This window comes from Corvus moneduloides, chromosome 5, assembly GCF_009650955.1.
Source record: "Corvus moneduloides isolate bCorMon1 chromosome 5, bCorMon1.pri, whole genome shotgun sequence".
Lineage (NCBI taxonomy): Eukaryota > Metazoa > Chordata > Aves > Passeriformes > Corvidae > Corvus > Corvus moneduloides.
The window spans coordinates 26,147,346-26,174,497 of record NC_045480.1 but is presented as its reverse complement, the minus strand read 5'-3'; the positions used below and the strand labels follow the sequence as shown (position 1 = coordinate 26,174,497).

At 39.3% G+C, this 27,152-nt stretch overlaps 2 protein-coding genes across 5 annotated transcripts in view; one reads left to right on the top strand and one right to left on the bottom strand.

Annotated features, from left to right (window-relative positions):
• ATP10D (ATPase phospholipid transporting 10D (putative)) overlaps window positions 1–10,006 on the bottom strand; it is a 44,970-nt gene extending 34,964 nt beyond the window's left edge. For 2 of the 4 annotated variants that reach the window (XR_004240396.1, XM_032110129.1), the window contains exon 1: window positions 332–637. Coding sequence is in view for 3 of the 4 variants with exons in the window: in XM_032110129.1 (XP_031966020.1) it covers window positions 332–633 (302 nt within the window). In the remaining variant the exon portion in view is untranslated. Of the gene's footprint in view, window positions 1–331; window positions 638–9,572; window positions 9,671–9,889 lie in introns of those variants that run through there. The other 2 variants (XM_032110131.1, XM_032110130.1) reach the window with 2 other exon arrangements.
• Window positions 10,007–21,797: 11,791 nt separating this feature from the next.
• On the top strand, window positions 21,798–27,152 carry COMMD8 (COMM domain containing 8). The gene is made up of 5 exons (XM_032108842.1): window positions 21,798–21,907; window positions 22,506–22,661; window positions 23,620–23,772; window positions 25,426–25,581; window positions 26,672–27,152. Exons 1-5 carry the CDS (start codon window positions 21,863–21,865, stop codon window positions 26,690–26,692), a joined length of 531 nt encoding a protein of 176 aa, XP_031964733.1. The 5' UTR covers window positions 21,798–21,862; the 3' UTR covers window positions 26,693–27,152.

The window sequence follows — 27,152 nt, the reverse complement described above, 5'->3', positions numbered from 1 at the left end:
AAGATGAAAGACATAAGAGAAGGGGAAAAAAACATACGCAGGAAATAAGCTGAAAATCCCACTGCAGACTGGTGTGTGGGAGTGCTCCAAGAGCAAGGAATAATTCAATAGTCCAAAGAACAGAATAAGCGGAAAGTACACAAGCTAAGGAGAAAAGGACTAGCTCAACAATGATGATACTCAAGAAACTTTGGCCAGATCACATGTATCTTTTCAGAAGTGATAGGTCAGGAGAAGGAATAATTTTTTAATATATAGTAACACACACAAACAATTCAATAGAAGGATTCAGCTTCAGAAGAATCACCACAATCAAAAACGAGTTCCTTACCTGTGAAATTGTTCGAATAAATTCCGTGGTAAAAAATTCCATAAAGTATACCTAGTAGTCCGTATTTTGTTGTTCATGTACAGTTTTGATACTTTTTCATACTCTTCTTTAAAATGACCCAAACAGGGAATCACTATCCTATGTTTGCCAGTAGTTCTTGATGACTGATAGCACTTGCTACTTGAATTGTTGCTGCTGCATTCTCTGCCTTCTGCTGATATAAGTCGCTGCCAGCGGTATCGGGCCCAGCGGATGGGATCTGCCATTGCACCTGAAACACTTAATAACCCAAGGAGTGTCATCTCTCTAGAAACATTTGAAAATACAGCAAGTTACACAACAATTGTGTGAACGCTTTTCAACAAAAAGTCACAATTACAGTTTGGCATAAGCCTAGGAAAAAAAAGTAATTTTCATAATGAACACAACCCAGACTGTTAGTAAGTTATGTAAAGTCAGGAACTTCTGCTTCAAAGATTGAATTTATTGGAATTTCATCAACCCTTTCAGGAGTGAATTTGATATAATTTGATTTCAGGGGGTTATATTTGATACAACCCTTTCAAGGGTTAATTTCAGGGTACAATTTTTTTACTCTGTTTAAAATACACAGTATTTTTGTAATAGCAGTCCACCCACCAGTTTCTCATGCTGTAGTATGGTAAAAGAAGCAGACAAGCTGCTAATTCTGCAGAGAATAGCATTTTGAAAGGAATCCTCATCTCAGACAATGCAGTCCATGCTGATGGTTAACACACCTTATTAAACTCAGAAGTCAACAATCTAGCAATATGCATCTGAATACAGCCTTAGACACGAAGCGAGGAATTGCCAGTGAAAGACACTAAGCAGCTATCATGAACAAAAAACTTCTTCCAGTGAATTAGAAAGAGGTTTGAGAATTTTTAAAAGCAGATAGAGGACGAATAAATTTCATGCCAATGCTTCTCCTCTATCCACCTAGCTAAGCTCTAGCATTCTACCCAGGAATTTTTTTCCTAAAGAAAGCCGAAGTTCATAGCTATAGGTGATACTCACATAAAGCTATATGTGATGGTCACTTCATCGAATCACCCAATGCAGTCAGAAAATGCCTCTTGCACAAAACATGCTTTAGTAGAAGCTTTAAAGTGCTGGTTTTCATAACGAAGTTTTTTACAATTTGCAAGTTTTAACTAATGGTTGCTACATTTCTTGTATTACTTATTCCATAGAACAGCATATCGTATATTTGTTTAAAACTAGAAACTGCATGAGCCCAAAACCATCAGTACTTCTTACTGCAGATTACTTTCCTTGCATCTGGTATCTTACTACCTGCATAGACCCTAGGAAAATTTTTGACTAAATCCTTGTCCTAAATTCCCACACAATAGCTGCTTCTAAAACTTGCTGGATCTTCCTAAATGAAATCTCATTACAACAGACTCTCCTGTGCAGTTATCAAACTATTCCTGATTTTGGTCAATCAATTCAAGCTTCTATTCATGTGGTATCTTCCTCTGCTATTGACAAATCCCACTCTATCCTGCTCAGATTCCTCCAAGATGTTGCTCTAAATAGTAATTTTTCAAACTATCAACTTGACTATTTTATCCAACTATCTTCTCTTACGTATCTTCCTTGATTCTTCTATTACAATTGCAGAATTCTTGACACATGAGCACAATGTCCTCACCAGGTCCTCTAAAAATTGGGTAGTACTCATATCTCTACATCAACCCATTCTGTTCTGAAAAAGAAGATTCTCCAAACTTCCTAAAAAGCCTAGAAGTCTGTGTCACTACCCTACAGCTAGAAAGCTTTTCTCTAATGTTTATCTGGCCTCTTCATCTCACCAAATTAAGATGAGACATTTTTGTCCTATCACCATTGGATGTGGATAGCTATTGACTGTCACAATGTCTTGGAAGACTGTTACAATGTACATGAAAATCATGTTCTTCTTTAGAAACCATGATCTGCACATGAAAGAGAAAAAAAATTAAAACCGTCTATATAGTATTTCCTCTCAGCATCCCCTGGAAGTACCCTACTGTTCTTCCAAGGCCCTTCTGCAGTGTTCCCCCAGACAACATAAGGGACTGGTCTGAGGAAAAGGCTTTCCTTTTTTTCTCACTCCTAAACCTTGTGGTCCCAGTAATCATCAGACTACCAAAGGTCGCATGCATATGCAGCTATGTCTGGGACTTCTTAGAGAAGCAAGAAAGAAGTTGTGAAGATTTTCTAAAATACATGGCACCCTCTTATTTTCACAGAATGTGGCATCTTCTATCTTTGCTTCCTCTAACCCTACTGCTTGGGAGATGGTTCTCAGAGGGACTGCCCTCTGCGGAGAGGTTACTACCCCATTTTAGTCAGGGTCAGCCTTTCCTCCAGAAATGGGAACTGACATTTTGAAGCAGCTACTTCACACAAATTAACTACTTTTAATGTAACAGTCATACATATGAACATTGATCTGTACACACACATGAAAAAAAAGCTTCCGTTAATTTACACTCAGCCTGAGAACAAGTCTAAAGCTTAAAAGGTCTTCAAAACTGTTCAGGGACTGCAGAACATGCTGCTAGTGGAGTCTATACATGACTATAAAGATTTCAATACACCTAGAGCTCCCAAACCCCCAAATTAACATGGACCCACCTACAAAAGTCAGGACTGAATTAAAGAACAAAGTACTGAAAATTAAAGAATTTTAAAATATGACCAGCTGAGAAGAGGTAGGTTTGTTTTTTTTTTTCCCTGTGATCACAAATTTCGGCAGTTCAACTATTAAAAATACCCCAAACTTCTGGATTTTGGACGGCATCCTTAAGGCTTGGCCATTTTGAGAAAACAACAATTCTCCTTAACTGTCTTTGCTGTGACAAATCAGTAATTGTACAAACAGATTTTATGCAATGAGGGGCCTTTTCAGATAAAGGTTTGCTTTAATTAAAAATGTGCTGGATTATCAGGGAGACTTTTAACATGATTTCTTCTGTTAAATTTATCAGACTCTTTCAAGCTTTCATCTTTAGCATGAATCATACAGGGTGTGTCAATTAGCCACACTTTTGCCCAATAATCTGACATATCTCTACACACTGTTACAGTGTACAGTGACCTAGTAGCAAACTTAAGTAAGTAAACGACAAGAAATTTCTCAAGATGCCACCAGCCAGCTATTTGAGCGCAGGTTACATTTGTAGTGAAAATCATGTTTGTTTTCATAAGACCGTCAAACAAATATCTGATACTGATGAAGAAGCGGTAAGAGGAAGGAACTGTTTCTCAATCTCCCAGGGCTAATGGGAATGCAAAAAGCTTTAAATAGCAGATCCTGTTCATACAGTGAAAAATATACAGGCAAAATAACCTATACAGCTAAAATATACCTCACAAATTTCAAAACTTCCTAAATTCTAAGTCTTTTTGGTTTATATAACCTATTCTCTTTTGTAGCATTTGATAGCCAGTGACCACTATTTATTAAAAATAAAGCCATTGGAGGAAGAAGGGAGGAAGAGTACTGGACATTTTAACATGACAGCATGTTAAGGTGGAATTCCTCACCACTGGATGAGGAGCTAATAGTTTCAACTGCATATGCAACGCTGCTGAAGAGCAGTCACCCCTCACCACATACATATTCTCCCTGACTCTTGACACAGCTCCAAAACCTCTGCCCACCCTTCCTCATCCTTCCTCAGAGAAACAGAGCTTAAAAAGGAACAGGAAACATCAGATTCAGTTCTGTGCACCGCATATCTTTGTCAGTATCTCCAGTATTCTAATGTACCTACTTTTAAGAAAACTGAAGATTGTAGGAATGAGAAATAACTAACACAAACCCACCACATTGGAAACACTGTATGAGAAATAACAAGTAATCTCCTATGATCAGAGAGGTGAATCAGACAATTAACAGACATCTTGGGAAAAAAGTATCTGGATCTCATACTCTGCCATAATGCTCTCTGACTTACCTGGCATTTGACTGAGCTACTATTTTGCAAATGATTTTTTTTTTTTAATTATTTGCATCACCATTTTAAAATAGCACTTTTGAGGTTTAAAACTTCAAAAACCTCTTTTGCATTTTTTAACTCTTTTGAGTAATTTCATTCTTTTTCCTCATTAAATTTGGTTCATAAAGTATTGAACATATTTTCTTCATTCAGAAGGAGTTTCATCAACTTCAAGTTAGATATTTTAAAGGATTAAGTCACCAAAGATCAAATAAAAGCTATTTTAAACAATTTTTATAAGAAATCCCTTCCCTTAAAACATTATTTGACCCTCTTGTCACGTTATTTTTCACAGTCAAGTCTTGAGTTCCTCAGCTAATGTGAATTTAAAGTAGTAACACAAAACAGCAGATATTTCTTTAAACACTGGCAAATGATCCACAAAATGAGTTACTTTGAAGCACTGTTTTTATAAGTTTATTTCTTAAAAAAAAAAAGGTTATGTTTAAAAACCCCAAGAATAATGTTCATGTATTTGAAAACAGGAAGCCTAAACGATCACATAAGTTTTGAGGACAGCCTCACACAAGCTAGCCTGTCCTCATTTTCACACTGTACGCTATTCAACTGAACACTGCTCAATCTTGCTAAATGGAAATAGTTGATATAGAGGCAACTCAGGTACGTCTTACACTCAAAAAGGGAAGCTCTTGTAGTAAGCTTACTAATGTCACATGATGATGAAATGTGGAAGGGAATTATATGACACTGAATTTATTTGCTTTCTTGCTTTTTTTCTACACCAGTTTCTTCATGTACTCAGATTCTTTCCTCTTCTTATAGAGCACTTGGAGATATGAAAAACTGGAAGGACTAGATATAGTTAACAGGAAATAGCTGGCTATCATACCTTTGTTAAAGCAAGGTTAAAGCACAGCAGCATCATTTTTACCACAGGACAGATCAACACAATATACTCTCCATGTTTGACCATCCCATATCACAATAAAAACCAGCTTTAAGAACTCTCTGCTAGTGGTAATGCTCAGAAAACCCCTATTTTTAAATGGTCTGTACCCTGGAAGAAGTGCCTTTCATCATAAAGTCCCATGCAGGCATTCTCTTGTATGTGTTTTTCATGTCTATAAATTGTTTTCTTTTCCCATCACTTCCCTTCCATTGTCTCTTGTAAATTCTGTCAGCTTCCAGTTCTGTGAAGTATCACCCACATATCTGCATGCAAGCCTTTGCTCCTAGCTTTCCTGCTGGGGGATGGAGCTGACACTAAAAATTCCTTAGTTCCAGTTATATTATTGGTAGCCTTTGGCAAATCACTTAGCAATCACTGATTCTCCCATATTAGATAATTTCTTAAGATCATCAGCAAAACAGATGTGTAGATAATTTAGCCTGCGTTTATGCTGCTCTGGAACTGCACCTTACTATTATGCTGTGGTCATTTCCTCACATGTCATGTGAAGTGCCCTACCATTCACCCTGGCTTGTCCTAACCACTTCCTCCCTTCTGACAACATCCTTCTCTTCTGCTGTGATCTCCAAATAATTAGTCCTCATTCTTCTTTCAGAAAATTTTTTGTTAAATGCACTTGGTAAATGACATATTTGACAAGAATGTTCCCCAGACCTTTGGCACATGCATGCTTATGGTGTGTGTCTCTGTCCTGTTCCTTCTCAGCCAGTGTGCAGTAGGCTTTCATCTGGGCTAGTTTCCAGTAGGAAGTAATAAATCGATTCTTGGCAAACAGAAATGCAGTCAATAAAACTGCATTATCTTACCTGAAAAATTTCTACAGCACCTAAAAGGTAAACAACTCAGACAATGAATCTCCCAATAACATCCCTTTTTCTTTCTCTCCACATGAATGTATCAGGATGTTCTGCAGGTCTGAGGTTCTGGGTGACCAGGGAATATAAAAAATGCTAACCTAGATGGTGGTCACACTACACAATGCTATGGAAGAGTGGATCATCCCCAGTCTGCACAAAAGTCCCATTTAAATCTCTTAGCAAGTGTTACCGCACAGGTTCACTAGCACTTTTGTCATTACACTGATAGAACCCTACAAGCTAAATGTTAAAAACTCCTCCTAATCATCTTTTAAAACTCAGAAGCTAGCAGAAAATGAAGATGCTTCAGGGAACCAGGGCCTGAAGATTAAGTTACACTCTGAAGAACAAATAACTTCTTTTCTCCTAAGGTTTGCTACTTTCTCTGTAACACGCAATTTCACATCTTTGCAAGCCAATATGAAATATGCTGAGGCATTCTAATAGGCCAAATAGATCTGGGTAAGAAACTTGGGCTGTCAGTTTATGGGACTAACAGCCAAAAACCTGCAGGAATCAAAACTTCAACTTCAGAAAATGATGTGGTTATTTGCAACCATATATTCTGAGATATATTTATAAAAGAGATGTAAGAACTCTTGAATTAAGAGTGGAAGGCAGATGTTAGTATGAAAAGTCAATTGCTGTGGCACTATTTCTCCATGCACTCCTACCTACAAAGTCTAATCTAGCATGGGCAACACTGGAAACTTGCAAGCCTTGAAAAGCCTTGGATCTTAGAAAGGAAATTTCTTGGTTGTGAGTACGTTAAGCCAGCCCTCAACAGCTCTCCACAACTGAAAAACAACCAGCAGGATGCATTAAAACCCAGGAAGTGCCAAGGCCCTGACACAAGGATGTATGCAAGATAATTTAATACTAAACCATGCAATCATACTAGTTAACATACCGTAGTGTGGGAGCAGTATATAAAAGCACAAAATCTGCTTCACCTTGGGTAAAGTTGTTTAGGATGCCAATCAGATCTTGTACCTACAGACTCAACCAAACCATACACTAGGAAATTTTAGGTTTAAATTTCAGAAGAAATAGTTTCAAAATAGAACTGAAGACTGCTGGAGAGCGATCATCTGTGAAAATATTTCACATACTTTTCTCCATTCATCAGAAAAGTTCTGCTTTATGCCCTGTTCTCATGTGCCACATTGGTCTCAAAACTGTAGACCAAAACCTTACAGGTTAAGCCTCACTCTTTTACGACTGTCTTTTCATACAGGTATATCTTTAGCTTACGGCAAGACAGCATTTAATCACTACAGATGCTTTGCTATGTGTGAAATTCACATGAATTTCACAGTAAGACTAAGGTGTGGACCTTATTAAAAATTTATACTGGTGTTCACGTGATGCAGAAGGGTGTGATTTTTTTTTTGGTAGCTGTGTAACTCCCTATGCTACTGTAAATACTTCTAAAAGAATGGATCCATATTGGCAGTATCGCTGTTTTTTAAAGGGCCAAAACTCCATTGTGTAGATAAGGTCTAGTGTACTCACTGAAATTTCTACTGAAAGTACCTGTTACAGCAAGAAACTGTACTTAAGTTCCTAAAATCCTAGATTAGGTGTCTGGGGTTTTTTTTATTCTTCTGGTTTTCTAAGACACCTACATTATCAGCTACTCAAGAATTCCCTAATTTCCCAAGGCATCCACTGAGGTTTTCAAGTCTAATGCTCTAGGGTTAGTGAATTTTTGACAAAACCAACTCTTGTACAACCTCAGGAAGACAATCAGATTTTCCACAGAGCAATAAAACCTGCCTACTGCTTGGGGATATATTGACAGGAATAACCTGTGAATCCACTTTAACCACTAGAGAGTTCCTGTAAGACTATAAAACATGACTCTTGAGATGGTATTTCAGACCTGAAAGTGAGAATTAACCTACAGCAATTGAGGGTTCAACTACAAATGTGTATCTTTAAAAGTTTTATTAATAAAAATGAAGCCAAAATATACAGACGCCTAAAAAAAATATGAAAGGAGTTAAGAATGCTGAAATTCTGACCCTAGAAACCCCAAAACTATTTAAGACACTGGAGAATCAGTGCTGAGAGTAGTTGAACTGATTTAAAAGTTAACACTGAACAGAATTTTTCTCACTTCTACCTTCCACTCCTAGCTTTGTCAACTCCTTCATAATCAGTCTGGTACTTACTGAACCTGGTTCTCACTGCTGTGCAAGACCTTTTACTAACTCAAAGACAATAACATTACTGAATTTCCCAATCCATCATTACAGCTGTGAAAGTACTCATGTTGGCACAAGCAAGGTGGGACAGTAATGTCTGATTAGAGAGTATCTTTGAGTACTTATGTAGAGAACCCAATTTCAGACTAGTTTTCACTAAAAACATGTATCAGCTCTGGTTATTGCCTTTGAAATTCAGATCATCCAGGGTAGTGGCAATTAATAAAAGAATGTGATCCTCACCTGTCAGTCCTACCTCTTCCTCCTGTGAACAGTAAGTGCCCATGCACTAACTGTAAAAATTCAGTCAGAAACAATGGCTTCAGACCAGCTTTGGAGTCACACAGAAGAGCTAAGTGAACTAAATTCCATTCCGATCTTAGGTAAACCACTGAGTGCCCTCTCTGCTGGAAACCACCATTAATGAAAAGAAGAATAATGACAATTCTGTTACCTCTTGGTGATGATATGAAGACAAATATGGTTTTAAATAAGAGGCTTCTCAAAACTATGGTCATTGATGAGATGTGAATACCCTAAAAGTATTGCTTTGTAAGTATTAAAATAATAGTAATGTTGATATTATTTTTTCAGTAGCTGTATTTCTGACAAGAACTTGGACTTTTCTTTCCCATCTTTGTGAATACCTTTCATAACGAAATCCAATAACTATTGTTGTGATCCAACCATGTGAGTGACCGTGTGTGCTCTGCACCCCTCCGTACTTTCTTGAAGTTTCAGGAATTTCCCTGTGACTTATATGGACTTAAGTCTACTTCCTTGCCATGAATCTGTAAAGCAGTAAAAAGCTGACACCTCAGTCACCACCGTGAACTATTAAAACAAAGGCCTTTGTTTCTGGACTCAAAGTCGAGGAGATTCACATACGCAATGCCGGGGGGGGGGGGGGAGGCGAGGGGGTCTCGTGGCCCAGGGAACATTTGAAAACATAAACCCACAAATCGTCCTTTTCCACCGCCCACGACGTTCCAGCCACCGCCGGGTTTCGCAGAGGCCGTTCCGGTCCCGGCAGCACTTCCCGGGCCGGCTGCCGGTGCGGGTAAAACACCACCCGTGGGCGGGCTGAGGGGAACTCCCCCGCGGCCGCGGCTTCCGCGTTTCCCCCGCCACGTCTCGGTCCCGGAGCCCGGCACCGCTGTCCTCCCGCGCCACCATCCACGCACCCGACCACGCGGGCGAGCTGCCCTGCTGAATCTGCTCTGGACTTACCGATGGATCCGCGCACATCCCCGGGGAATGGCCGCGCTCCGGCCCCGCCCCGCCGGTGCTGCCCGGCTCCCTGGCCGCCTCCGCCCCACCGCCCCTCACCTGCCCTCACCGGCCTTTGGCCGCTCGTTCCTTTCGCTCTGATCCTTCTCCCCCGAGGCGTGACTGAGGCGGGACCCGCCGGGCCGAGCTGCGGCCGGGGACCCTTCCAAAAGCGGCTCCCCCGGACGCCCCACGGCTCTGGGCGAGGGAGCTTTGCTCGCTGCAGTAGAGTCCATGACGCTTAGTTAGTTATTGTTTAAGGTTAGTTTTTTCTTTACCTTAAGGCCTCAGCAGATGGAGGTTGTGGTAGGAGTATGATTGTCACAGAACCTGACGCCCTTGACAGCTCGTCAGGGAAACAGATGTTCTTACTCTTTTACAGTCATTTACAGAACTGAAGGCAGCTTGGCCCATCTAAACATCAACTTTTCTAGACACTGGGCTAATCAAGACTAGCAAACACTTCCTCTTGTTTTCTAGGAAGTAAGCCTCTGGCTATTGAGAAACTGCCCAAATAGTCTTAAACAAATCACTGCCATCAGGATCTCTTGGTCCCTATTGAAATAGCCCGCGGTTACCAGTACTTGTCCAGTGTCAACAATGAATTCCTAACAGAGAGCTGGGAGGGCTGTGCTGTGCAGCAGTACTTGGTTGTGCTCTCCTTCCCATTTATGTGCATGGTGTTGTTTTCCTCTGTTGTCCTGCATTCTAGCATGCCCTGCACCCCATACCACACACTGAAAACATTTTGGTTATGTTCAGTGAACACCTGCTGATGGTCTGTTGTGGTGACCGGTGATCATACATTACAAGGGACAGAGAGTTCTCAGCAAGCCCCTACTACCACGGATGCTTGTTCTGTTGTGTTAATCTATCCCAATTTGGATTCCCCGGTTGGCTGTCAGCCTCTACCCCTCATCACTCTCCCAGAGCTTCCCCATTGGCCCCCGTTGCCTGGTCCTGCCTTTTCCCCGCCCCCGGATAAAACTGAGTTTTGGGATCACGTTCGTATTTGCTTCCGCAACCTTTGACAGTGTAGCGGCAATAAATGCTCCTGCCGGAACGCACGCAAATGCCCTTCTCGACTCTTTGCTACCGACTATAATACTGAACCCACCCGTGCGGCTGTGGGTGCACGCGGGACCCCACAGAGCTGGGCAGGGACAGTATTAGTCTGTTCTTTGGAGTGCCCATGTGGCTAGTAGAAATTTCAAAACATACTGGCATGTCAGATGGAATAAAAATTCTACATGAAGGAAGTCTGCAACTACTGCCTTGAAATTATGTAGGTTTTTCTTCTTGGCAGGAAAAGATGTGGAGTTCTGTTTCCTTGCAGGATCTACCACCTTTGCTGGCTCACGTGCTATAGGAAAGAGGAGTCAACTCTGGGAAGGGCAGAGCAAGCTGCTGCAAGACACAAGGTGGTAGTAGGCTTTGCCAAAACCCAGTTACTTTAAAGTGATTTAAGGTTAACATTGATTTATTGGAACATTCAACTTGGCAGGGATGTTTGACGAAGAGAACATCACAGAGCTTATAACCAACCACAGCTATTGTTATCACATTGCAGCTGTAAATAATTCATATCCACGTGCTTACATTTTCCATTCATATTTTTTTGTGCATGACAGTCCATTCTGTAAGCCTACAACTACGAAAGGCATTATTTTGTTTCCCTTGTTTACGCAGCAATAACAATTGCCTCAATTAGGCCTGTACATCAGTGCACACAAAAATATCTGACCAACCCATGAATGAGCCACCCTGGCTGCCAGAAAGAGCACAGCTGCCTTAGTGCAGCACTCTGTGCAGTTTAATTAGATGTGTTGAAGCAGAGCATATGAGCTGCTTGGAGAGGTCAGGCTGATCAGGTGAGTGGGAGACACTGCTGACTCCTGACTTGGCCATTACATACAGGTTTTCACTTTTATACTTCTGTAAAATTGTCCAGTAGTGTGAATGGTCTTGATCCCAAGCACGCAAAGCAACCATACAGCATGTCTGAAGTGTAATTAAACCGTCTTCTCCCAGGTATCCTATGGAAGAGTAACTACAAAGAGCAGAATCACCAGAGATGATGCTTGATTGAGAAATCTCACTGATTGCTTTTCTGCATGGAGGTAATAACACTGAATGTCCTCCACACAGATATATCCCTTTTATTTTCACAGAGACATCTGCAAGTGTCTTTTATACATTTCCTGAACTGCCACATGAAAAAAGAAAACTTTGAAGTTCAAGTCATCCAGGGTAGTGGCAATTAATAAAAGAATGTGATCCTCACCTGTCAGTCCTACCTCTTCCTCCTGTGAACAGTAAGTGCCCACGCATTAACTGTAAAAATTCAGTCAGAAACAATGGCTTCAGACCAGCTTTGGAGTCACACAGAAGAGCTAAGTGAACTAAATTCCATTCCGATCTTAGGTAAACCACTGAGTGCCCTCTCTGCTGGAAACCACCATTAATGAAAAGAAGAATAATGACAATTCTGTTACCTCTTGGTGATGATATGAAGACAAATATGGTTTTAAATAAGAGGCTTCTCAAAACTATGGTCATTGATGAGATGTGAATACCCTAAAAGTATTGCTTTGTAAGTATTAAAATAATAGTAATGTTGATATTATTTTTTCAGTAGCTGTATTTCTGACAAGAACTTGGACTTTTCTTTCCCATCTTTGTGAATACCTTTCATAACGAAATCCAATAACTATTGTTGTGATCCAACCATGTGAGTGACCGTGTGTGCTCTGCACCCCTCCGTACTTTCTTGAAGTTTCAGGAATTTCCCTGTGACTTATATGGACTTAAGTCCGACGACCCAAGAGCTGTTGATGACTCCAAAACAGTCACAGAGCTCTTTGTGTAGTTCAAACCCTCTATCTGTTCATGGCTGCAATAACTCTGCAAGTACCAGCATGAACAACTCAGCCAGCTGTGCTCATACTGGCACTGTTTGGGACACATGAAAGAGAGAAACTCATGTGAACTGCCAACTAAACGTTGGCAGACTGAAAACTTTCCCATGAAGACCTGAAAGGAAGAGGGAGATTTGCCACAACATGCTAATCAAACATTTCCCAGAGCACCTCAAGTCAATGGAATGTGAAAACCTTGGTCTGATTCTTCTCTGGGAGAATCTCTTCCCCAGGGGAGAATCATACCCAGTGATGATTCCAGTGCCAAATCCACATAAATAGAAGTGCCAGTGGGGATTTGGGGTTGTAGACATAGATGGTTATCATTACTGCAGTGTGGATGCTCCCAGATCAGCTTAGTGCATTCATATGAGGTCAGTGGATGTATTAGAGAGATCCAGTGTGTATTCAACGTGTAGATAGTGACATATTATGGTATCCACTCTAGTTCAAATATATTTGAAGATGTGGTGGCATATTAATAATAACTTATAGCCAGAAAGGGAATTGGTTGTTACCCAGTAATTTCATCATGCTTTACTTTCTTCGCTCTGCAGTAAACACAAATCATTTAACTGGAGCAGAGATTTCACAAAACCCCCCTTGAATTTTAAATGACATTGAATTACTGTTTACCACATCATTGGCTGGTAAATGTGTGTTTAGAGTCCTAAGAAATGTTGCCAGTGCAAATTAAGGCAGTCTGTTGTGCTTATCACTAAGGTAATTTCTTACTGCAAGATCCTCAGATATATTTCCTGGCAGGACCCCTGGAGGACAGATACACAGTGAACAAAACAGATGTTTATCTGCTCTAGTCTGTGTGTGCCCATAGCCTTTATTTACCATACACTGTCTAGATCTGTACTGGTTTATTGATTTCCTTGTGAGGAGATTGTTTTTATCACTGGAGTGAGCATTTTATAAATAGTTATGAATTTTCCTTCACTGCTCCCTGTGAGACAAGACGGTATTACTACTTTCAGGTTACAAATAAAAAATGGAAACAAGGGAGAATAAACACCACAACATGAAAGTGTTTGTTAGTGAATCTGAGCTTACATGCTCAGTTTGAAAGACTGAGCATTTGTTTTAATATTTTTATAGTGCAAGATATATTCTATGTAAATTATGTACATTTTGCAAATCTTGAGAGAGGTAGAGAGTATGTAAATATGATCATGGGAACTTTCCTGAAAGGCACTTTCAGGGTCATTAAAACCTTGTTATTGCAAGCATGCTGTACAATCTGGTTCTTAAGCTGACTGAACTTTATCTAAAACTAGTTAGGTATTTTGCTCATACTACTGTACTAAAAAACTGCCCCAGAGTATGGTTGCTGTGAGGGTTAAGAATTATCTTCTAGCTTCTAAACTCAATTTCATACCCATTTGCTCTCATACTAGCGGTGACCACTGCTTCCATTAAAAAATTCTTTCTGTTCCTGGTGTTTATAAATCCACCTTTGTTTTGCTAAAGTAAACCAGATAAGAATGAATCATATCAAACTGACTGAAGGCTAACTAAATTTTGAATAAAAGTGTCCAGCCAAAGGTGTAATGCAGTTCAACAATCCATTCAGACCTTAGTTAATGTTGGATAAATTCCTGTGACATAGCTTGTGTAGACAAGTTTTAAGGGAATAATTGACTAATACTCACTCGTAATCCTCATGCTTTGCCTGTGATTTATACCATCATGTTTAGGCAACTGCAGAACAGAAGGAATCAGGAAGCTGGCATTAGATGCCAGTTCTGGAGAGCAGTTACTAGCAGTCAGTAGCAGTTACTATTATTGGCATAAGACTTACTGATTGTTACTCACTGTGGTTTGGTATTGTGTGTATTAAGAACTGATTTTGTTCTAGAGATTTTCATTCCGCAGAAAGTAATTATCAGCTGGAATTTAACAAGGAATTTGAAAGTCTTTCACTTCTAAGAGGCTCTGAATTAACAAGACAAGCAGAAAATAATTTTAAATTAGATACTGTCAACTTACTGCAGCTCGTAATGCAGCAGGAATTTACCTCTTATCATGGCATTTTCACTTTATCCAATAGAGAAGCTGAGTTGGTAATCTATGGGGAGACTTCAGCTTCTAACAATCCATGTTCACGCCCCATGAACTAACATGGGCCCATTTAAAGACACAAATCTAACCCTAAAAAAAGGGAACACCATCTAATGCTGCTACTTGTGGACTGATGGAAAGGTGTGTATGATTGGAAAGTAGTTCTAGCTAAGTGGAATTGTACATAGGCAGATGGATGCACTTGGAAACTTGCTTTATTCCTTCTTTTTCTGTTTACTCTGATGTTGCAATTTCCCATGGCTAATCTTCAACCTTATCTACAGGTGTAAACTTGTCATTAGCTGGTTTACACTGTTACAGTTTCATTGTGTGTCAAAACACTTTTGATATGCACTTATGATATGTACTTATGTGCCTTCCTTTTCCTGGTATATAGAAGCAAGTTGAGTTGTTGAAATTATCTGGTCCAGGAATAACCTTAATTCTACACTTTCTTTTTATCAAACCACTTTATCAGCTAACAAAAGGACCTGAGTCAGTGATATCAAATGAAATATTTAGTAACTGTTGCTTTTTTCTCCATCTTTGCTTGTATAAAGTTATTGTCTGGGTTATAATATTTTTCAAGGGTTTTTTTCCTATTAAATTTTTCTACAATTTTTCTAACACAATTTCTGCTGGACAGTGACTCCAACCTGCCAAGCAAATTTTGTAAATATTCTAATTTAGGTACCTATGCCACAATTACTATATCCATTTCTTGAACAAATAAAAATAATCCAGCAGATGGGTATGAAGATACCACTTGGACTTTTTGATTCTCTCAGGTATTTTCCACAAAGGAAAATCCAAGGCTGGTTTCCCATTAAAAAGTTAATTTAAGGTTAGGAAACCAAGTATCAGATTAAAAGTGTCCACAAGACACCACAATGAAAAAAATCTATTTTTATGGTTCATGTATATTGAAACATTTTTGAAGGTGAAACTTTGTCCCAGCAGACATTATATCTGATCACCTTCTAGAGCCAGTGTAAACCAAGATAAAGTATAAACAAAGATAAACCAAGACTGAGACAAAGCACAAGTACAGCTTTAGCTAACTTGGAAGAAATGTTACCACGTGGGTGTTTCTGATTCACTCAGCCCAGTGCATCACAGATCCAAGATAAATTAATGAAAAGCCATACCCATGGTAAAGACAAGAGAGATTTATACTTCCACAGGTATTGTAGGTCAAGTTCAAACTCAGAAGAAAGCCTAGGGTTTAAATGTAACCTGCACTGTGCAAAAATATTAAACCAACTGCTCTTTGCTAGAACTTTATGTCAGATATTCCATTGTAAATAACATACAGAAAAAGCACGTCCCATTTTCAAGTGAACAATTTACATGTTCTCCTCATTTTGCTCCTATAAGTAGAACTATTTAAGGAAAACTAGGAAAATTAACATAATTGTACATTTTCTATTTTAAGTCACTGAGTATTTCTCCGGAAATATTCTCCAAAGTGTGAAATGAAAATTTCTTACCACATTCTTTATTGTGTCAACTGGAAGAACAAGGAGGTCAGGTATTCACAAGGCAAACAAATTTTCTAGAGAGCTCTTCTCTAGAATTTGCTCCAGAGTAACTCTAAAAAAAAAAAAAAATCACAAATGTCAGCTACTTCGTTGAAAATTAAAAATACCTCTTCTGATGTAATAACATCAAACCACTGAAAACTTGGTGTGAGCAAAATACTAATCAAAATACTATTGTCACCCACATCATGAGATTCATTATTTTATTCATTATTCCTGTAGCAATTTTTACCAATCATTACTACAATAGCAAACCCTATTTGTATGTACCATTTTCCTGTGTACAAAACTCTTGCAATTGTGCATGAACTAGAGGGCTTCCAGACTTCTTCAGTTGGCTGGTAATGTTTTTAGGAAAATTAGAACATATTTCTTTTGTACCGAGAGAGATTACACATAGACAAGCTGAGATGTGTGTATTGGCATAGTGTCTTATTCATCAGCAACTAAGCTATGAGAAAATTTCCAATGCAATACAGTGCCTCTCTTCTTTTTGTGTCCTTGCTAATTTGAGACACTCTCAAACTTAAAAAAAAAAAAAAAGGGAATTACAGTAATATGATTCAAAGCACAATTTGTCCCAGGAGTCATGGAGGTCATGGGTCATGGTGGTTACACAAGTGCATCAAGAGTTAGCAAGGTTTGAAAAGCTGGTAAATATGCAGAAGCTGTCCAGGACTCTAACAACTGCTTCTGAAAATCTTGTTTTCAAATTAATATTTGAATAGTCAGTTAGCTTTGTGAGAAGTTGTCACTTCCATATTATTTGTTTTGATTTGTTTTGAAGAAGTCTATTCAATTGTTATTTCCCATGAAAAAGATAAGCAGAGGTAGGAAATAGCAGTGAAAATCTGCTCCATAGTGTATTATTTGGAGACTACAAAGAAGTCCAGACAATCTGGCTAATGCAATGTGCTGCCAAGCTGGACACAGTCTGAGAAAGACTTAAAAATCACAAGGCCATTTGCCCTGGGAGGAAGTTGGCTGTATTTACCCTGGAAGGGATTTAGTAAAAAAACACTGCTGTGCCTTACTCTGGATGTATCTGTATAAACAAACTGCTTTTTCTTAGTCTGTCAAAATTACCTTCTCTTTATGTGTCCTTGGTTGAAACCACCTCTGTCAGCAGAAACAGAGTATTGCCAGTGTAACTTTCACCAACTGCTGTTTTCATTTCATTTCAAAATATGGTGGGATAAAAATAAAATCTATAGTAGCTGTAATAGTAGCTCTCAATTCAGAGTTATATAAGAAATACAGTCCATGAAGTCCCTGTGTAGATGGGATGTATGTAGTGGGCTGTTTATTATTTTAGGAATACTTTCTCCCCACTGCTATTATGACACATTGGTACAACTTGCTATGCAGCATATTCCAGCATCTACTAATTGTTGTTTACTACTAGGGTTAAGAGTCACCATAATCTACCTACTGGGCATTTTCTTTTCTGTTTTATGATGTCCAAAGATTTTTGAAAAGCACCAACATACTCTTACCATTCATTATTAATACTGAAATCTTAAGGTTAGATTTGGAGAAGGAAGGGAATATTTGGCTTAAAGTTTTACTACATCTGCCCTAAAAGGGATGACCAATTTTCTGTTGTTGTCATTTTGAATTCCAGACATTACAATCATTAGACCGGAACATTGTGAGTAAAATTCCAGTCCTGATGTGTACCTGGTGTTCAGTTCACCTAGAATTTTTAAGCATGAAGAAAGGGACAGAGAAGGATAGAAATGCTGACAATAGATTTTTCCTTATAAGATGGTATCAATAGAGCAGATAAAAATAAACTTTCTGCATGTTCCCTGAGCATGGGATAAGAAAACAGGGTCTGAATTGTAGAAAGGAGAGTTAGGACAATATTCATAGATACTCTTGTAGGATGGCAGATGAAGACTCCTCCAATCAAAGAAGCTTATGCAAAGCGGGACAGGAGAGGAAAGGCCGGCTAAGTCTCTGAGTGCCCAGCTGTTTACAAAAGATGGTGACCAGTGGTACTCATGAGCAGAGTCCCAGCTACTGACTCCAGTTTATCTTTTGAGCTGTTGTTTTAGTGGGTACAGGGCTCAAGTTCCTTGGGGTATGTAGTATGTCACTCTTCTGGTCTAAGCTATTCCTCTGCCTCTATCCTGCAGAATACTGAGTGTGACACCAGCTCCTGGCTCTTCTGCTACCTCAGCCAGGCAGGTGTTGAGATGTACATAGTACAGATATTTTACAAGGCTATGATATTAACTGATTTCAGGCAATATGTACAATGTTTTTTCCATCTGGTACTTCCAAGTATTCTTGGAGTGTTTCCAACAGTAGCAGTTCCTCTCTGAAGATCTTACAGTGTAGCAGAGCTCTTTTGAATGATCTCTTCAGTATGTTTTTGTCCGTGGAAGGTAGTACAGAGTTCAGGATATAAACTGTGTGACTCTAAGGTGGTGTTGAACCACAGGAATGTCCCTCAGAGCTATTGCTAGTTCTTTCCATGCAGTCTGTAGGAAGGACAGAACTGCTACAGAAACCAACAAGAAGATTTTGAAATATCAATGAGAAGTGAATTCAAGAACATTTAAGAAAGTTCTTCTTGTTACACCTCTTACAGGAAAAAGGAGACAAGATAGAGACAAGTGTAAAGCGGTGGACATAGACTGTATCCACTGTACATGACACACTGTACTCCTCATGTCTCAAAGAGTGAATACATGAGTATTATATTTACAGAACAGGGATGGGGGAAAGAACCAAAACTTCTCATATTTTTGTATATTCAAAATTTACAAGTAAAATTATTTGAGAAATTTGAGATTTGGCATTTGGGAGGAATTATGATTATAGATTATGAAGAGCAAATAGGTAATAAAGTATGTTATGCACATCAGTGTCATGTTCATTCAGTCTCACTTCTGAACTTCACTGGCTCATCAGAGTGTAAAAATTGAGATACATTATTTTCAATCTCCTTCAGCTGCAGCATATCACTATGACCATAATTATACGTAAGCTTCTACAAAAACTTTCAAGATTCCTGGTTCAATAATTAAAGTGGTTCACTGATTGATATTCATGTGTCAACCAATTCATCTAAGTATGGGCTGCCATTTTGTCTTCCCCCTCAGTCCTAACTGCAAATATCACTTCTGTCAGAAGTGGTGCTGTTTGTGGTGGAAATCTAACCCATGAAAAAAAAAAAAAAGAGTGCAAAAATAAAATTACTTTTCATCCACATCAGCTGCAGTTTCATCCTGCAGCCCCAGGCACCCTAGTGCTGGCATGAGGATCAGGGAGAGGAAGCAGAGCTGGCAACAGGGACTAGGGGGACCTCCCTTTTCCACGGCAACCCACATTTAGCTCAGCATAATCTAAACTGCAGTCTCAATGTTTCCACTGCATTATAAAAATGCATTTACTGTCCCCTTTGTGTTGGTAAAATACACAGTTACCTATTTATTTCTATTGACATACCTGTTTGATAGTTCCTTGTGGGACACTTATACTGGTGCTTGGATATTCTCCCCAACTGGATATACTTAGAGCAATGTAAAATGCTAGTGTATTATATACACATTATATATAACAGTTATTATATATTACCATGAATAATTACTACTATGTTGTTATGATAAAATGTATGCTAATATCATATTAATGACCTGTGGTTATTAAGTTATTTCCCAATGTTTTAATTATTGCCATTCTTCCAAAAACAAGGGCAACAAATGGATTGATCTTAAAATGGGTTTAATTACTGTAGTTTAGCTTGTGGGTTATGTTTATAAGCAAGTAAACCCCTCTACAAGTCATCAGCAATGTGGATAAAATAATATGAAGTTCACTCTACACTTTTCTCTCATAAAATTGCTTATTTCCTTGCTGCTCTGGAATCTCTTGCCTATGTACTTACTGTTCTACAAGTTTTCCTCCCTGATTCTATGGTTATTTGAGAGCTTAACTTCAAGGGGTGGGGTGGGTTGTTACTGCTGTGGTACAGAAGCATGAAAAGCAGGTATTTTTAAAGGTTAAGACTTGATGGCAGATCCAAATAATGCAGGTCCAAACAAAGTCCAAACTGCCAAAGGCCAGCTTTTTATCCCCTACTTCACTGCAGTTGAACATGGGCTCCGAAACATGGATTTAGTTAACCCAGCTGTGGTTTCCTTGAGCAGTCTGACTTTGCTCCTCATAGACCAATAGGCTTAATCAAAAATATTACTTTTAAAATACATATATGTGAAAAATGAAAAGTGAAATTCTTTACTCTTCGGACCTGCAAAAAATTAGCTGCTTTGAAAATGTTCACTGGGATAGTGTCACACGGGATGGCAGTTTCCCATCCTCTTCTCTCTGTTCTTGTCTTCATGCATTACATCTTTCATTTTTCACTTTTTTGATCCCTTTCAACTGAGTGGAACACTCACTACCTTTCTCTTTACTTCGTAAATTACTTCATTCCGAGTCTGGATCACCTTCGTGTTTTCTCCTGTTGTCTCTGGGTCTATTTTGTTTGGAGCAGACGCTCCCCCTTGTGCTCTGTTTTGTAGTGTGCAACATAGTACAGTCAAAGTGGATAGGTTTCCAATTAGCTAACAAAGAAGATTCTAGGGGAATAAATGAAATTATTATTGAAAATTATTTTTTTAATTCGAAATTTAAACTACTTCTCATTTTAACAGCAGCTTTGAGTAATTTCTCCATAATAAAATTGAATAAATTTCCAAGAAACCTTTCTTAAAAGTCTAATCTACTAGCAAACCCTGAGGAAAATGGGCAGAATTTGAAAGCTTTCAGTCAGCAGAACATGAAGTCGGTTCTTCTCCATGTGTTTCTTCTCCAAAACTCCCATGCACCACCACATCATTCCTACAAGGCCACATGCCTGTCTGTGAAGAAGCTGTGCTGCAGGCTGACTTAAGCAGCCTGGGTTTTTTACAAAGACCTTCTAACCACCAGTACGGACTTGTAGCTGCTGTGGTATTCTTACGGCCCACTGTTATACCTACACATGCATGACTGACTGTAAATTAGCCCAGTGATTTCAGCGAAATAAAGTCTGCCTACAGGTTAAGAGTCTCTGTGCAGTTTTGTGCCTTGCTGGGACTTGAATTCTTACAGGTTTTCTCATAAAAGCAATCAGGGCAATTTTGCTTCTTTGCATTCACATTCACATTCACATTCAATCAGTTCAACACATGGAAAGATCTCTGCTAATGCCAAAAACTTGTTCCATAAACCTCCTCCACTGTCTGGCTAGGATTGACTTCAGACTTTGACAATGCATTAAAAAGACGAGCTTTTCACGGTAAACACTGTACAAGCAGCACGGACTTCTGCAGTTAGTGTTCCTTCTAACTTCCTCAATTTGATTTAATGTCATAGAAGATGTGGTGCCTGTTGTAAGCCTTGAGCTTCCTCTTCTGACACCAGTTGCAAATTTAACCTGTTAAGAGTCAAAAAGCAAAGCTGCAAGACAGGCGGAATGCAAAAATAGCTCAAGCGTTATTGCATATAAAAGCTTGTCAAATCTGGGGCGTTCTGGCTTCACTGACCGTCTGACCGAAGGTCACACAGAGCACCCACGGGCCCCTAAGCGCACCCGACACTCGCGGCGCCGGGGCTGGGACTCGAACATGTGACATTGGGCAGAGGAGGGCGGGTGTTTGCCTGTGCGCATGCGCACCGCTGCCGGAGCGGTCACGTGGCGGGCGGGCCGGGCCGGGCCGGGCCGGAGATGGCGCGGCTGCTGGAGAAGCTCCCGCCGGGACGGGCGCTCGAGGTGGGCTCCCCGCGGCCCCGGGCAGGGCGGGGCGGGCGGTGTTCGCCGCGGGCGGTGTTCGCCGCGGGCGGGCTGGGGTGCTGCCCTCCGGTACCTGGGACGGAGGCAGGGCCTGCCGGCGGCGCGGGACTGCGGAGCGGGGCCGCCCTCCCGCCAGGCCGCAGTGCCAGGGAACAGTGCTTTGGGAGACTAGAGAGGCCCGCGGGCTTAGAAATCAGCAGTCTGGGTTGTGCTGTGCAGCCTGGCAATCCCAGAGCACAGGTGACTGAAGCGCCCTTTGACGCGTCATCTCAGCACGACTCTAATTGCGCACACAATTATTCAGTCCCCTTGTAAGTCCCCGTATAAGGTGAATCTGCATCACGTTATGATTTCTATGGCCAGACCTCGTGAACTGCCTTTAAGGGGAGAAGGGAGGACAGTTCATATTCAGGGAGTACCCATTCGTGGCTTTTTTGCCTGGGCTGCAGTCTGGAAGCATCGAAGCAGTTCCCAGTGAAGGGAGGGGTGATAACTGAATTGCTTGATCAGTCTCATATCAGGTGTAGATTCACCGTGAGAGAATTATACTCATAAGTTGTGTATCCCATCGTTTCAGTTCCTTCATAACATAGTTGATGGCATCTGTGGCCGTGCGTATCCTCGATACCAGGATTATAGCAATGTTTGGAGCTTGTCAGAGTGGATGGAGGTTTTAGAAAAAACGAAGACATATTTCAAAACGGCAGTTGGCAAAAATATATCTGATGAAGAGGTAAGGGCTCATCACTGGTTAGCCTTGGCTTTGAGAGATCATGGCTGGAGAGATTAGTCTTGTAGTTTGTTTAATCCTGAGATATTTTTATAGGACAGCATTTTAATAGTAGTGGATTAAGCCTAAAGAGGTAAGCAGCATTTAGAGATACACTGCCAAGACTTCTGCAACAAAAAGTGAAATTGATGCTGATTTTTGAATATTTTTTTAGTATCCAGGATACTTGTTAAAATACTGGTTTAATCACTCAAATTGGTATGTTGAGTACCACCAGATTAAATTTGTTTACATAGTCTGTAAATAGTAGTGCTCGTTAGCAATAAAACCAATTCACCTTCTTGTTTGGTTTTCTTTATTCATTAGTACTGCATTGAAGTGGTAAAATGTTGACTGTATGTAAATAAATTTTGTAAAAAATCCGACTGTGAATGGAGGATCATGTGGTACAGGGACTGTAATTCAGGACATTCCAGTACATATGAATTTTGCAAAATCTTGCTCCATTATTATTATACATTGCTTGTATTTTGACCACCTGCTAGCAGCTGGGTCAAAGAAAGACATCTGTGTAGCCTTGAGGACCTTGAGGAGTATTTGTACTTCAGTTGAGCTGATGTATTTAGCCTCTGCCCTGATACTGAGAAACTTACAGACCTAAAACTGAGTTGTTTGGGTGTGTGATGTTCTTTGGATTTTAGGGTTGCATGTAAGAAGGCTGACAAAGCCTCCATTCTCTGGTATCTTTTAATTTAAATGACGATTTTTTTCTGTCTGTGTTGCTGTGGTAAACACTGACTCTTAACTATCAGAGGGCAGCCACAAAGGGCAGTATAAGAATCAAGTCCAATATAACAGCTATCAGCTTAGATATATACAGAGCACAGCTATTGCACGTGGTATATGTTACTTCTGTGGTTCATAGTTCAAGTAATCATGGTTTTCATTTTTATTTTTGTAGGCTGCTAGGCAGATAATTGAGTTAAATTCAGACTGTCAAGAAGCAATCACAAAATGTCTGAAAGGTAGAAAGGAAGAAATCAGGAATGCCCTAGTAGAAGGAGTAAATGCAATCTCTTCTGCCCAGCTGCAGGATTTTGACTGGCAGTTAAAGGTGAGAGTGTTGCCTTAATGTTGTTTAAAAGCAGTGTTCTACAACAGAGAAATAACTATTGATACAGTCCCATTAGGCCTGCTCCCTCTGCAGAATGGTTCAATTTTTATACGTATTGGAAAAGCACATTAATGATAACACATAAAGACTTGCCAGAAATGTGTATAAACTGCAAAAGTAAATTCTAGTAATTTGTTTTATTTTGTTTTTCCTCTCTTTTCTTTTAAAGCTTCTCAGGGAGACTTAGTGCTATTCAGGAACACCTGAAGGTTTTGTATGCTGTTATGATTTTGAGGCCTGAATAAACGGTATTTTTTCTCAAAGGAAGAGGAATTATATACTTAATTTTAAGATTAGTTGACTGATCCAGGATAAGTTTTGTTGACATTTTCAAATGCTTATATTTTTGCAATAAAGATTTAATAATTAGTTTGAAGTCATTTGTCATTAGACTTCCTGTTTTGGTAAAAAGTCAATGATAATGGTGTTCCCTAAAGTAGGATGGTGGTTTGAGGTTATGAGGACATCTGGTCTAAATTAAACACTATCAAAGACTTAAAAACATTACTTACACTGTTTGTATTTTTGGTTAGACCATGAGAGCTGTTAAACAGATTTGTAGAGCTGTTAAGTAGTTTTCCATGTTAGCAAGAGTGCTAAATAATTTCTGCAGCAAACAGCTTTGGAAATCAAAGAGCAATGCCGAAAACAGACAAGTTTTTGTAAGAGCACATATGGCATCATAATGTTCTTTAGATGAACTGTTACTGGGCTTGATCTCTTGCTAACTGTGTTTACTGCTAACAAAAATACAGACTTATGTGAACTCTTGTTTTATGTTTGTGGCTTCTTTTAATTTTTTCTTCTAGAGAATTTATTGAGTTTCTTTCTGTTAGGTGATACAAATTTCTGGTACATGCCTGAACTATTATTTTTCTTAAAACCACTTTTTTTCCCATTTGAGCTGGTTATGATTTTTTTTGCTTGCCATGGGTGAACCCTACCACATTCTATTCTCTAAATAAATAGGTCTGTACCATACTAACTTGTAGTATTATCAACTGATCTTTGATTGTAATACATTTTAAAAGCATTATTTATGCTAGAGTGAGTATAGTAGTCAACAAAAAAGAAGGCACAATTGGCATATAATCTTCATCAGTGTTTGTCTATTAGGATATCTGACAAAGTGTTTGATCAGCTGCAGGGTGTTGAAAAATGCATAAAGGTCTCTTTCTCCTAACAACCCCATTCTGTAAGACCCTTCTTGTTGATTAGAAGACCTATTTGAATATGGTGATTTCAGAGTTCATATACTTCATTAAAGAGCCATGATCAAATGTATCCTTTCTTTTCACCTAGAATACCAAGGTGTTGATCCCAGTAATTTTAACAAATTGGTTTTGACAAGTGTATTGCTGTGAAGAGGGGGTCTTTATTCGATATATTGTTGGTATTAACAAACAAAAATCCCAATAAGAGAGGAAAAAACCCTGGAAGCTGCAGAGATGACTTGTGTGAAGTTAGTTTTGTCACGCTGGTATTTGTTCTGGTATTAGAAGTTCAGTATAAAGTACAGATGTGAGATTATGAAAGACTAAAAATTTAATGGCTCCATCTTCCACTTTATTGATGTTTTGTCAATCTGTGTAGCTCGCTCTCTCCAGTGATAAGATCTCCATGCTGCAAATGCCACTCCTCAATCTTGATTTGGATGTGAGAGAAAATGGTGAAATTAAGCCGATTTCTATAGAGATGAATAAGGAAGAGTTGCAAAACCTAATAAATGCACTGGAAGCTGCTAATAAGGTAACTTTTACTGATTTAATCTTTTGTTACTGACTTGTCATGTACTGATTTATTTTAAGCAAAATTCATAGAATCATAGAATAGTTTGGGTTGAAAAGGACCTGTAAAGGTTGTCTAGTCTAAGCTCCCTGCAATGAGCAGGGACATTGTTGACTAGGTTGGGCTGCTCAGAGCCCTGTCCAACCTGGCCTTGAATGTTTCCAGGGATGGGGCATCCGTGTCCAGTGTTTCACCACGCTTACAGTAAAAAATTTCTTCCTAATATCTAGACTAAATGTATTTTCTTTAATTTAATACAATTACCCCTTTCCTGTGCTGAAAGATTGGTGAGAACTCCCATGTTCCCTCAGCTTCACAAAGCGTCAGTGTTTGGGAGAGTTATTTGGTTCATATTAAGTCCTTTAATTTCCATGGCATAGTAAATCAGGAAGAAAGTTACAAAGATTTCAATATAGTAACCCAGAAGAGAATTTCAAGTGAAAGAATAAGGTTGCTGAGACACTGAAGGGTCACAGATTTCTGAATAGAAAAGGCTAAGGAAAATGAGGATTTGAAGAAAATGGTGTTCTCATGAAATTACAGCCCTTAAGAGCTTTCACAGCTTGCTTGCTTATGGATTTTCTTCCCTGCAAAACTAAATAAAAATAGTATGTGAGCAAGGATTCTTCTGGGACAGACTTCAGTGTTCACATGGCCTTTGTTCTGCCTGAGGGTGTGTATGGAAGCTGTGGGATGTGGTCATGTACTTAGTTCTGTGGGCACACAAGGAGGAGTTCACTTCAGGGGAGTTGGTCCTTTGGCTCTGCCTTGTGCAGAGGGAATCTCACTGAACCTGGACTTGCTATTCTGCTTTTTCGTTAGAGGCAGCTGAAGAATGGTTTGAGTGCAGTAAAGGGTAAAAAAAGTTACTGAAAGTGATGGTTGTGTGAGGTTGTAAAAGAACTGAGAGAGGAATGGTGTGCTTTCTGGAGGAAAGAAATGCTTATTCAGTTGCATCTTATACTGAAACAGAAAGCAAAAGGCTTCTCATAGGCTGCTTAAGTTTTGGTCTTAACCAACTTTAATCTCATTCCTTTTCTCCTTTTTGAAGGTTGTCTTACAGCTGAAATGATGGAATTCAGATCATCAACAGTATCTGCTGGTGATGGCTCCCCAAATAATTTGGGGAAAAAATGTGTTTACTGCAAAGCAAAAAGTTTTGGTGCTGTAAAATACTGAAGTGAGAAGACTGTTCTGACTTGTGACCAAATGAACTACTAATCTTTCAATAAAAATAATAAAATCTTGTATCTATTTGACCAAAAATATGAAAATCTAATGTACAGTTGCTTTTAGTACTAAAGATTTACAGGTGTTTGGAAGAGAATTACTTACAACATGTGCCATACTTGTTTTGGTAAAACTTTGGCAGTTACTACACAGGTGCCTGGTAAAACTAAGGCATCTGACTTGCATTGTATGTTACCTTATCTAAAGTGCCACGCTAATAAAGAACGTGAGAGTATTTGTAGCATTAATGTATTTATACTTGTAAATATGGCAAATAAACACCTGACTTTGTGTGTGAATAA

Coding starts and splice junctions, on each gene's coding strand:
- COMMD8 (XM_032108842.1), top strand. CDS start 21,863: ATGGCGCGGCTGCTGGAGAAGCTCCCGCCGGGACGGGCGCTCGAG. Junction 21,908..22,505: donor CGCCGGGACGGGCGCTCGAG/GTGGGCTCCCCG, acceptor CCATCGTTTCAG/TTCCTTCATAACATAGTTGA. Junction 23,773..25,425: donor ATTTTGACTGGCAGTTAAAG/GTGAGAGTGTTG, acceptor CAATCTGTGTAG/CTCGCTCTCTCCAGTGATAA.